Below are 13,545 nucleotides of genomic sequence, written 5' to 3' on the forward strand. Positions count from 1 at the left end.
CCACCTCTGGGCCTTTGCACCTGCTGTTGTTCCCTTTGCCCAGGATGCTCCCTCCCAGATACCCACAGGGCCCATGCCTCATTCAAGACCCTGCCTAACTGCCACCTTCCTGACCACTGCTATTACATCATGCCCTCACTCTCACCCGCCCCGCCACAGTCTCTATTCCTTTGTGCCATTTTATTTTCCTCCAGAACACTCTCCACCTTCTAAGAGACTGTGTTCTTTACTTGTTTATTTTCTTTTTTATCTACCACCACCACCCAAATGGAAGCTTCTCTAGGACTGGAGTTTTTGTCTGTTTTGTTCCATCCTTAGCACCTAAAATAGGGCCAGGCCCACAGTAGGTGCTCAGTGATTATTTGTAGGATTAATGAGAAATAGGCCAGCACATTTTCTCATAAATTACTAAACCATTTATCCTTATTAAATGTTCATCTTATTTTCCTAATTTTTTGGTCACTGTAAATAATGCTGCTACAAATAGCTTATTCTGTATAGTTAATTTCCTCCTTTTTTTCAATTATTTCTTGGGGCCACATTTCCAGAGTGAATATTGTCAAATGTCCTTCCAGAAGAATTTTCATCAGTTCATAATGCCACCCACTATTAATAATCGGACTCTGTTTCCATGCTGCCTTGCCACCATTGGATTTTTCTTTAAATTAATTAATTAATTAATTAATTTTTGGCTGCGTTGGGTCTTCATTGCTGCACACGGGCTTTCTCTAGTAGCAGCGAGCGGGGGCTACTCTTCGTTTCGGTGCGCGGGTTTCTCATTGTGGTTGCTTCTCTTGTTGTGGAGCACAGGCTCTAGGCGCGCTGGCTTCAGTAGTTGTGGCACGCGGGCTCAGTAGTTGTGGCACGCGGGCTCAGTAGTTGTGGCTTGCGGGCTCTAAAGTGCAGGCTCAATATTTGTGGTGCACGGGCTTAGTTGCTTCGCGACATGTGGAATCTTCCCGGACCAGGATTTGGACCCGTGTCCCCTGCATTGGCAGGCGGATTCTTTTTTTTTTAACATCTTTATTGAAGTATAATTGCTTTACATTGTTTTGTTAGTTTCTGCTGTATAACAGAGTAACAAAGTGAATCAACTATACGTATACATATATCCCCATATCCCCTCCCTCTTGTGTCTCCCTCCCACCCTCCCTATCCCACCCCTCTAGGTGGTCACAAAGCACAGAGCTGATCTCACTGTGCTATGCGGCTGCTTCCCACTAACTACTTATTTTACATTTGGTAGTGTATATATGTCCATGCCACTCTCTCACTTCATCCCAGCTTCCCCTTCCTCTTCCCTGTGTCCTCAAGTCCATTCTCTATGTCTGCATCTTTATTCCTGTCCTGCCCCTAGGTTCTTCAGAACCTTTTTTTTTTTTTTTTAGATTCCATATATATGTGTTAGCATATGGTATTTGTTTTTCTCTTTCTGACTTACTTCACTCTGTCTGACAGACTCTAGGTCCATCCACCTCACTACAAATAGCTCAATTTTGTTTCTTTTTATGGCTGAGTAATATTCCATTGTATATATGTGCCACATCTTCTTTATCCATTCATCTGTCGATGGACACTTAGGTTGCTTCCATGTCCTGGCTATTGTAAATATTTCTGGCAGGCGGATTCTTAACCACTGTGCCACCAGGGGAGTCCTGTAAGTTCTTTAGTATCTTCTGATATGAACTGTCTGATCCATACTCCTGATTTATTTTTTTTCGGAAGGGAGGTTTTAGATTCATATTTATCTATCCATCCTCTTCTGGGGGCAAAACTATTAATCCTTACTTATATTTGTTATAAGTATGTTTCCATTCTACAATGCCCTTTACCTCTGTTTGTGTTTCTACTTAAACTCTGTGTTTTAATCTTTACAGCTGTGGACTACTGTGCCTCAGAAAACCACGGATGTGAACATGAGTGTGTAAATACCGACAGCTCCTACTTTTGCCGGTGCCCTAAAGGATTTGCTCTTAACCCAGATAAGAAAACATGCACAAGTAAGTTACACACATACACACACATTTTTTGATGCTACTGCTATAAGCACTGTGGCTGAGGAAATCTTCCAAGCACAGAGTAGCACAGGATTATGTGCTGGGGTTAGGGGGCCTTTTACCTTCTGCTCTATTCCTCCTTTGTCAGGCCTTTCTTAACTTGTTCTAAGACCGTAGCCCACTCTATCTCAGTGTCACCCTTCACAGCATCTGACAACAGTATGTATCTTTGATCAGATACCACATGTCGGAGTGTTCCTCCAGCATCTACAGAGCGTGATGACAATCAGACCATCTTACTTCATGCTGGCTCAGCCTGCCTGTGCCCACCAGTGTTAACAGGGCTTAAGAAATACTTTCACTGAAGCTTTGTGGCTTGTGGGCTGCAGCTCTGACTCCACACAAGTAAAGGAAAATCTCTGAGCCAAAAGGAGTTGACTGTGGCTGCCCCTGGGTGGGGGAGGAGTTGGTGGAGGGCGTTTTGCAGAGAACTGCTCAGTGTTTGTTTGAGCTATTTAGTTCTATTTGTTTGAGCTATTTAGTTCTATTTTAGTTCTATTTTAACTATACACATCCACATCAGAATGAATTTGAGCTCCCCAAATCTGACCATAACAATTTATAAACTGACGGTGGTCGTTCGTTTTGTAAAAGGATTCCAAAAACATTCTTTTAAGTGTAAAGATATGTCAGAGCACTTAAGGGATTGTATATGGATAATTATCATCCTATAGAAAGGTTCACTTGAGAAAGTTTGTTTTTAAAGTATTGGGGCCCAGCATGTTTAAAAAGTGACATTTAATAGCAATTTAGAATAAAGTCACCTCTGAAACGTCCGTCAGTGAGAAAACAGGATTTCAATTCATAAAAAGTTCATGTACCCACAGCCTTTCTAACTACATCTATTATGTAAAGCAGGATATGCCTGCATAGTTTTTAAAAAACATCCCCCCAAAACTCCTGAAACATCAACTTGCTTTTCAGTCCCTGCATATCAACAGTTTATAAGCACCAGAGCTAGAGGCAGGGGTGGAGGATAAAACTGTAAGGGGCACAGGAAGTCAAAACATACATTTCTGGACCCCAAACCACATGCCAATAGCAATGAATAAGGCCAGGTCCTTCGTGGAGGAGATATCTCGGCTGAGTCTTGAAGGCAGAGCCATCCTTCACCAGGTAAAGAAGAGTGACATGTAGGTGGCCAGGAGGAGGAAAGATATGCAAAAATATCAGCCAGGCAGACCCATCTCCACAACTGGCCTACAGTTGCTTATTGAACGAATAAGAGAAAGAGTGAATGGACTGTTCTGTTCCTAGTCTCCCTTCCTTTCTGAATATTCTGAGCTATGAGCCAGCGGCCTGGGCTGGGGTAGCGTTCGGGGAGTCGTGGCTGCTGGGCTGATGAGTCAGTCCTGTCCATCAAAGGGGAGGGAGGCCACGTGCCGCTGAGGGCAGTTCAAACCCCAGTTCATCTGCATTTTTTGCTGGATGATCTTGCCTCAGTTGCCTCAGCTGTAACAGGGGAGATAATACCACCTACTCCATGGTGTTGTCTTGAAGGCTAAATGAGAGAATTCATCTAAACCATTGAGCACGTGGCCTGGTGCCAAGCAAATTCTTGAAGGGATGACACTGGCTTCAAAAAGACTTTAAATTGGGATCTACTGAGCATATACCACGTGCCTGGGGTAAGTTTAATAGCGCCTAAAAAATTCAAAATTCAAGACTTCTGCTGGAGGCTGCTTGGGAACACAAGCCACACAGAGCAGCTCAGTCACCTGTGAGGTGTTATATGACCAAAGGCTCCCAGGGTGACACAGACAAGACTCATGGTAGGAGTTAAGGGAAGGAGGAGACCAGCTGGACGAGAAGAGGTGGGGATGCGGCTGCCACCCTGGGACGAGGCCTGGAGGGACACATGTATCCTCTCCAGTCTCCTTCCTGCCTCTGTAGCACTCCTTCCCTGGCTGGGGTCGCCTGACCTCACCACCAGTCCCTGTTCCCAGAGCCTCACCATCAACATGTCACCTATCCAGAATCTCAGGGGATGTGGAGAATGACAAGCCCCAGGACAGTACAAACGAGGAGACCCTAGAAGTAGATAGTGCTGTGCAGGGGACCTGGGACAGGAGTTCCAGCTGAAAGTCAGGGGAGGGAATGGTCCAGCTGTGAGGTCTCACCAGCTAGGCACGGAGCCTGGCAGTTCAGCTGTCTCTGGGCCCTGTTGGAGTCAAGACCCAGAAGTGGGCCCCCCCACCAATGTGTGGGCAGAGAAGAGTGCTGGGCAGTCAGCCTCCGGGAGATGAGTCCCCTAGAAGGGTCCCCTTCCTGCTATGCTTGGGGGCAGGGCAGGGAGCCAGACCTGGGGAGGGTACTGGCAAGAGAATAGAAACCGCCCCCACCTCCGGAGGACTTGGAAGGCTGTGAGAGTAGGGAATAAGGCAGTTCAGTTGTAAGAACCAAGACACTTGGGAATGCTCCAGATCTCTGACAAAAACAGGAGCACAAACTGAGAAATAGGGACCAGTTAAGAGAACAGAAACACAGGATGGAGGTGAAAGCTTAGAATCAAGGCAGGGATCCTGTTTTTAATTAATGAGGTATCACATCAGCTTCCAGCCAAGTCAGAGCCTGGCTGCTGCTGTGATGTTGAGAGATTTAAAACAGTTTTTTTCCCATTCCTCATCAACTTGCCGCAAATGAAATAAAAGAAACTCAGTTCCTTAAATTTGAGTCTCTATTTTTTTTTTTTTTTTTTTTTTTTGCAGTACGTGGGCCTCTCACTGTTGTGGCCTCTCCCGTTGCGGAGCACAGGCTCCAGACGTGCAGGCTCAGCGGACATGGCTCATGGGCCCAGCCGCTCCGCGGCATGTGGGATCTTCCCAGACTGGGGCACGAACCCGTGTCCCCTGCGTCGGCAGGCGGACTCTCAACCACTGCGCCACCAGGGAAGCCCTCTATTTTGTTTTTATGAATTTATTTATTTATTTATGGCTTCCTTGGGTCTTTGCTGCTGCGTGCGGGCTTTCTTTAGTTGCCGTGAGCGGGGGCTATCCTTTGTTGCGGTGCACGGGCTTCTCATTGCGGTGGCTTTGCTTGTTGCAGAGCATGGGCTTTAGGCACGCGGGCTCAGTAGTTGTGGCGCACGGGCTTAGTTGCTCCATGGCATGTGGGATCTTCCCAGACCAGGGCTCGAACCCGTGTCCCCTCCATTGGCAGGTGGATTCTTAACCACTGCACCACCAGGGAAGCCCCTGAGTCTCTATTTTTAACCAAAAGTATATTTTAAAGCTAATCCAATTAGTAAGTGTGCAATTTTTATCTAAAAATTATAAACTTGTCAATGTAATATACCAAGCATGATTAATTTATGATTAAGCTAAAATGTACATAATAGAGCTTTATGTTCCTGAACAAATCATATAATTAAAATATGTAAGGAGTGTTCAGTTCTTTACCCTAAAGCATCCCATACAAATCCATCTGAATATTTTCTAGAGGGGAGAAGGGTAGGAATATGCAGGTGCCATCAATTAGCAAAATATTGGCAAGACTTTTTTTTTTTTTTACTGTGGTAAACTATACATAATATAAAATTTTCCATTGTAACCATTTTTAAGTGTACAGTTCAGTGGCATTAAGTACATTCATGCTGTTATACAACCATCACCACCATCCAGCTGCAGAACTTTTTCAACTCCCTAAACTGAAACTCTGTACCCATTAAATAACAATTCCCCCCTCCCCTTTCTTCCCCACCACCCCTGGCAACCACCATTCTACTTTCTGTCTCTTTGAATTTGGCTACTCTAGGTACCTCATGCAAGTGGAATCATACAATATTTGTCCTTCTGTGACTGGCTTATTTCACTTAGCATAATGTCCTCAAGTTTCACCCATGATGTAGCATGTGTCACAATTTCCTTCCTCTTTAAGGCTGAATAATATTCCATGTATGTATACACCACATTTTGTTTATTCATCCTCTTGTGTTGCTTCCACCTCTTGGTTATTATGAATAATGCTGCTATGAGCATGGGTGCACACGTATCTGTTCAAGTCCCTGCTTTCAGCTCTTGCGCGTATACTTAGAAGTGGAATTGCCGAATATTATGGGGACAAGATTTTTAGAGGTCCATAGAAACCATTACTCCTGAGCTGGCGCGAGAACATTCTCAGATGCTCAGGGTCTTTTCAGGAGATAGGATTTGTGTCTTTGGTATCAAGGAGACTGTGGGTTTCATGTCTAATGCTTAATCATCTAACACCTGTAACGTTGAGTAAAGGCAGTTGTCGACATTGTATTTTGCATCTTGCTGTTTATTACTTACTGGCTTTGAGATCGTTTTACTCATTATTTTTCAGGCTCCATTGATAACTTGGTTGACACTTCTATCCTTATTTTTCAAATAGGAGTGCTTTCACAAAGTACCAAATGAATATTTATACTTGCATTAAAAATGAAACACAGACATAGGAAATAATTTTTGATTGCATCAGCAATAGACGAACTAGAATGTATCAGTCTTTGGGTTTCCTGGCCAGCTTGTTGTTAACCTGCTGAGCCCCAGTATCTTCTTACAGCCTGCAATATGCCACTTGCTTTCGTAAGACCTGTGTGCATGAATCAAAGACTCTCAGTTGGTAACAATAGAGTTGCCATATGATCCAGCAATCCCACTCCTGGGCATATATCCAAACAAAACTATAATTTAAAAAGTTACCCTTATGTTCATAGCAGCACTATTCACAATAGGCAAGACACGGAAACAACCTAAATGTCCACTGACAGATAAATGGATAAAGAAGATGTGGTACATTTATACAATGGAGTATTACTTAGCCGTAAAAAAGAATGAAATAATGTCATTTGCAGTTACATGGAAGGACCTAGAGATTATCATACTAAGTGAAGTAAGTCAGAAAGAGAAAGACAAATACCATATGGTATCACTTATATGTGGAATCTAAAATATGACACAAATGAACTTACCTACGAAATGGAAACAGACTCACAGACATAGAGAACAGACCTGTGGTTGCCAAGGGGGAGGGAGGGTTGGGGAAGGGTGGATTGAGAGTTTGGGATTAGCAGATGCAAACTATTATATATAGAATGGATAAACAACAAGGACCTACTGTATAGCACAGGGAACTATATTCAATATCCTGTGATAAATGATAAAGGAAAAGAAACTAAATGTTTTCTTTAAAAAAAAGACTCTCAGTTGAAAGAGACCTTCAAGTTCAACCTACTTCTAGCCCAACCACCCATCCTACAATATCCTCACTGTGTCATCATCCAGCCTCCACTTGAATACCCCTACTGACAGGACACTCACTACACCCCCTGCAGTGCATTTCACTTTATACAGCTCTGACTCTTAGAAAGTGATTCCTTACACTGAGCTGATCACTACTTCCTTGCATTTTGAGACCAACAGGACAAATTAAGCTTCTCACATTTCCCTGTTCACTAAGAATGAGTCATATCAGAATAATTTTATTTCATTTAGTAGACTAGCCAGGCATGGAAATGTGGGAGCAACTATCTAGACTCTAACAGACATTCCATCAGTTTGCTAAAGAGATCCCCATGCCCCATAGACCGGATGGAGAAATGTGTGCTGGATGAAAGAATCATTGGTTGAGTTCATAACTGGCCGAATGTCTGAGCTGAGATCCTCCTGGAGGGAAGTGTTTAAACAGCCTGGCCAGAAGCATCAAGGAGTGTTCACGAGCTGTCTTCTGTTCTTAGTGACTCCTTGTTGGTTCTTAGTGGGCAATGTTTACACATCTAAACTTTCACAAAACACTCCATTAAGAGTAACACCAGTAACCATTTATTTATTCAACAAATACCTGTCGATCGCCTGCTATATGCTAGATACTTTTGTAGATACTGGGAATGCAGTGGTAAATAAAACAGACCAAGAACCTCTTGTACTTATGGAGCATATATTCTATTGGAGCAGGGTAACAGAGGATTACAAGTCTCAACAAGAAAGTGACATTTGGTCAAAAACTTGAAGTAGGTGAGGGAAGGAGGAAACTTTTGAAGTAGAGGAAACAGCACTGGTGCAAAGGCCCTGAGGCAGAAACTGTGATGCCTGGCAGTGTTGAGGGACAGCAAGAAAGTCCATATGACTAGATTAGAATGAGAGATGGTGAGGCAGGTGTTATGGTCCATAGTGCATATAGCTTGCCCTCTCCACAGTCATACATTCGCTTCCTATCTCCCCAAATTCCAGCGATCCCTGGGAGCTCATGGTCACTCCCCTATGCTGAGCTCCCAAACAGGCTTTGTTTGTTTGCCTGTATCTTGTGTGTCAGGTATAGACATCAGAAGCTATACATATTGTTCCTAGCAAGGTTCCCTGATTATTTTCTTCTCCAAATTACTGGGCACCTCCCCCACCGTTCTTTTTTCTATTTTATTTCTGCCATTTTCCATGGCAACTAGTCTCACAATTATGTATATTTATTTTTAACGCCTTTTCTAATTGCAAAAGTAATATAGACTCATTGTAGAAAACTGGATAGTATAGAAATGAAATTGTATAAAATGAGATGATCTGTAATCTTATCACCCAGCAATAACCACTGTTAATACTGATTTGCTACATTTCTCTTGGTCTTTCTTTCTTTTTTTTTTTTTTTTGCGATACACGGGCCTCTCACTGTTTTGGCCTCTCCCGTTGCGGAGCACAGGCTCCGGACGTGCAGGCTCAGCGGCCATGGCTCATGGGCCCAGCCACTCCACGGCATGTGGGATCCTCCCGGACCGGGGCACGAACCCATGTCCCCTGCATCGGCAGGTGGACTCTCAACCACTGCGCCACCAGGGAAGCCTGGTCTTTCTTTTTAATGCTTATGTATATATGTTTATAGAGTTGAGATCATAGAGTATAACGTTAAATCATGAGTATTTTCACATGTAATTTAAACCTCATCAAAAGCATTTTAATGTCTGCGTAATATCCTATTATATGTATGTATCACAGTTTGTTCAGCACATTTTTTGGCTGTTCAAATTGTATTGTGATAAATGTTCTTGCATATAAATCTTTGCATTTCTGATCATTTTCTTAGGAACAAAACATGAAAGGAAATTTATTCAGTCAAAGGCTATTAACATTTTTAAGGCTTTTGATGTATATTACAAAATTATTTTCCAAAAACTTTGTACCATTTTTTTATACTATACCATAAAATTGCCTGATTTTTCTTTTTTCTTTTTCTTTTTTTTTTTTGCGGTACGCGTGCCTCTCACTGTTGTGGCCTCTCCCGTTGCAGAGCACAGGCTCCGGACGCGCAGGCTCAGCGGCCATGGCTCACGGGCCTAGCCGCTCCGCGGCATGTGGGATCTTCCCGGACCAGGGCACGAACCTGTATCCCCTGCATCAGCAGGCGGACTTTCAACCACTGCGCCACCAGGGAAGCCCAAACTGCCTGATTTTTTAAAATAAATTTATTTATTTATTTTTGGCTGTGTTGGGTCTTCATTGTTGTGTGCAGGCTTTCTCTAGTTGCAGCAAGCGGGGGCTACTCTTCGTTGCAGTGTGCAGGCTTCTCATTGCGGTGGCTTCTCTTGTTGCAGAGCACGGGCTGTAGGCGCATGGGCTTCAGTAGCTGTGGCTCGAAGGCTCTAGAGCACAGGCTCAGTAGTTGTGATGCACAGGCTTAGTTGCTCCGTGGCATGTGGGATCTTCCCGGACCAGGGCTCGAACGCGTGTCTCCTGCATTGGCAGGCGGATTCTTAACCACCGCGCCATCCGGGAAGCCCAAATTGCCTGATTTTAAAATTTTTTGTTAATTTACTAGGAGAAAATTTTTTCTCATTGCTTTATTTATTATCATGTCTTTAGTTACCGTTTCTTCATAAAATTATGTATGTCCAACTTATAAATGTATATTTGTTGGTGTTATTTGATTAACGAACAATCTGTTCCATTATAAGAGATTATATATAAGTGACTCCTATAAGTTCCATGAAGGAAAGGACTGCACTTTTGCCTGCTGCTGATTCCAGTGCCTGGGCCATGGTAGATGTTCAGAGAATATTTATTGAATGACTTAGTGAATAGTGAGGTTAACACTTTTTTATAAAGTTAATAGACATTCAAAGAAAGGAAGTATATATCTGAGCTGAAATTAAAGAAATAGATAATAGGAAACCGACAGAGAAAACTGGTAAAATCAAAAAGTGGTTTTTTGAGATTAGTAAAATTGATGAATCTCTAGCCGCACTGGTCAGGGGGGAAAAAACAGAGAAGACACAAATTACCAATATCAGGAATGAGAGAGTGGACGTCACTGCAGATCCTATAAACATTGGAAGGATAATAAGTGAAAATGATAAACAAATTTATGCCAATAACTTCAGCAACTTAGATTAAATAGACAAATTCCTTGAAAGACCCAAACTACTGATTGTTTTTTCTTTTCCATTATGGTTTATTACAGGATACTGAATATAGTTCCCTGTGCTATACAGTAGGACCTTGTTGTTTATCCATTCTTTATATAATAGTTTGCATCTGCTAATCCCAAACTCTCAATCCACCCTTCCCCAACCCTCCCTCCCCCTTGGCAACCACAGGTCTGTTCTCTATGTCTGTGAGTCTGTTTCCATTTCATAGATAAGTTCATTTGTGTCATATTTTAGATTCCACATATAAGTGATACCATATGGTATTTGTCTTTCTGACTTACTTCACTTAGTATGATAATCTCTAGTTCCATCCATGTAATTTCAAATGGCATTATTTCATTCTTTTTTATGACTAAGTAACATTCCATTGGAAATAAGTACCATATCTTCTTTATCCATTCATCTGTCGATGGACACTTTTTTCCATGTCTTGGCTATTGTAAATAGTGCTGCTACGAATACAAGGGTACATGTATCTCTTTGAATTATAGTTTTGTTTGTATATATGCTCAGGAGTGGGATTGCTGGATCATATGGTAACTCTAGTTTTAGTTTTCTGAGGAGCCTCCATACTGTTCTCCATAGTGGCTACACCAATTTTTGTTCCTACCAACAGTATAGGAGGGTTTCCTTTTCAACCTTACCAGCATTTGTTATTTGTAGACTTTTTAATGGTGGCCATTCTGACCAGTGTGAGGTGGTATCTCACTGTGATTTGGTTTGCATTTCTCTAATAATTAGTGATGTTGACCATCTTTTCATGTGCCTGTGGCCATCTGTATGTCTTCTTTGGAGAAATGTCTATTTCTGTCTTCTGCCCATTTTCTGATTGGGTTGTTTGTTTTCTTGTTATTGAGTTGTATGAGCTGTTTGTATATTTTGGAAGCCCTTGTTGGTCACATCATTTGCAAATATTTTCTCCCAGTCCATAGGTTGTCGTTTTGTTTTCTCTATGATTTCCTTTGCTGTGAGAAAGCTTATGTTTGATTAGGTTCCATTTGGGGTTTTTTGCTTTTATTTCTATTGCCTTGGGAGACTGACCATTGGTACGATTACATCAGAGAATGTTTTGTCTGTGTACTCTTCTAGGAGTTTTATGGTGTCTTGTCTTATATTTAAGTCTTTAAGCCGTTTTGAGTTTATTTTTGTGTATGGTGTGAGGGTGTGTTCTGACTTCATTGACTTACATGCAGCTGTCCAGCTTTCCCAACACCACTTGCTGAAGAGACTTTTTCCCAGTTCTATATTCTTGCCTCCTTTGTTGAAGATTAATTGACCATAGATGTGTGGGTTTATTTCTGGGCTCTCTATTTTATTTCATTGATCCAAATGTCTGTTTTTGTGCCAATAGCATGCTCTTTTTTTTTTAACACCTTTATTGGAGTATGATTGCTTTACAATGGTGTGTTAGTTTCTGCTTTATAACAAAGTGAATCAGCTATACATATACATATATCCCCATATCTCTTCCCTCTTGGGTCTCCCTCCCTCCCACCCTCCCTATCCCACCCCTCTAGGGGGTCACAAAGCATCAAGTACCCTGTGCTATGCGGCTGCTTCCCACTAGCTATCGGTTTTACATTTGGTAGTGTATATATGTCCATGCCACTCTCTCACTTTGTCCCAGCTTACCCTTCCCCCTCCCCGTGTCCTCAAGTCCATTCTCTAGTAGGTCTGCATCCTTATTCCCGTCCTGCCCCTAGGTTCTTCATGACCATTTTTTTTTTTTTAGATTCCATATATATGTGTTAGCATACGGTATTTGTTTTTCTCTTTCTGACTTACTTCACTCTGTATGACAGACTCTAGGTCCATCCACTTCACTACAAATAACTCAATTTCATTTCTTTTTATAGCATGCTCTTTGGATTACTGTAGCTTTATAGTACTGCCTGAAGTCTGGGAGGGTTATGCCTCTTGCTTTGTTCTTTTCCCTCAGGATTGCTGTGGCAATTCTGGGCCTTTTACGGCTGTATATAAATTTTAGGATTATTTGTTCTAATTCTGTGAAAAATGTCACGGGTAGTTTGATAGGGATCACATTAAACATGTAGATTGCTTTGGATAGTATGGGCATTTTAACAATACTAATTTTTCTAATCCAAGAGCATAAAATATTTTCCCTTTATTTATTTATTGGCCACACTGTGTGGCATGTGGGATCTTAGTTCCCCAACCAGGTATCGAACCCGTGCCCCCTGCATTGGGAGCATGAAGTCTTAACCACTGGACCACCAGGGAAGTCCCCATTTTTTAAAATCATCTTCAGTTTCCTTTATCAATGTTTTATAGTTCTCAGCATATAAATCTTTCACCTCCTTGGTCAGGTTTATTCTAAGTATTTTATCTTTTTTGATGTAATTTTAAAAGGGATTGTTTCTTTCTTTTTTTAATATTTATTTATTTATTTGGTTGCACCAGGTTTTAGTTGAAGCAGGTGGGCTCCTTAGTTGCAGCCTGCCAGCTCCTTAGTTGTAGCATATGGTCTCTTTAGTTGCAGCTCGCCGGCTCCTTAGTTGTGGCATGCATGTTGGATCTAGTTCCCTGACCAGAGATCGAACCCGGGCCCCCTGCATTGGGAGCATGGAGTCTTATCCACTGCACCACCAGGGAAGTCCCCAAGGGATTGTTTCTTTACTTTCCCTTTCTGATATGTCATTGTTAGTGTAAAGAAATGCAACCGATTTCTGTATGTTAATCTTGTATCCTACTACCTTGCTGAATTTATCAGTTTTAGTGGCTTTTGTGTGGAATTTTTAGGGTTTTCTGTATATAGTATCATGTCATCTGCATATAATGAGAATTTTACCTCTTCCCTTCCAATTTGGATACCTTTTATTTCTTTTTCTTATATGATTGCTGTGGCTAGGACTTCCAGTACTATGTTAAATAGAAGTGATGAGAATGGGCATCCTTATCATGTTCCAGATTTTAGCAGGAAGGCTTTCAGCTTGTCACCGTTGAGTATTATGTTGACTGTGGGTTAGTCATAAATAGCTTTTATTATGTTGAGATATGTTCCCTCTATACCCACTTTGGTAAGAGTTTTTATCATGAATGGATATTGAATTTTATCAAATGCATTTCTGAATCTATTGAGATATCATGTGGTTT

General features: G+C 41.9%; 1 protein-coding gene across 3 annotated transcripts in view; it reads left to right on the forward strand.

Annotated features, from left to right (window-relative positions):
* Positions 1 to 13,545, forward strand: part of MATN2 (matrilin 2) — a 158,950-nt gene that overhangs the window by 92,730 nt on the left and 52,675 nt on the right. For all 3 annotated transcript variants that reach the window (XM_081258568.1, XM_081258567.1, XM_081258569.1), the window contains exon 6: positions 1,878 to 2,000. In XM_081258568.1, the coding sequence (XP_081114694.1) occupies positions 1,878 to 2,000 (123 nt within the window). The remainder of the gene's footprint in view (positions 1 to 1,877; positions 2,001 to 13,545) is intronic.

Source organism: Mesoplodon bidens (assembly GCF_964165515.1).
Source record: "Mesoplodon bidens genome assembly, chromosome: 16".
NCBI classification, from domain to species: domain Eukaryota; kingdom Metazoa; phylum Chordata; class Mammalia; order Artiodactyla; family Ziphiidae; genus Mesoplodon; species Mesoplodon bidens.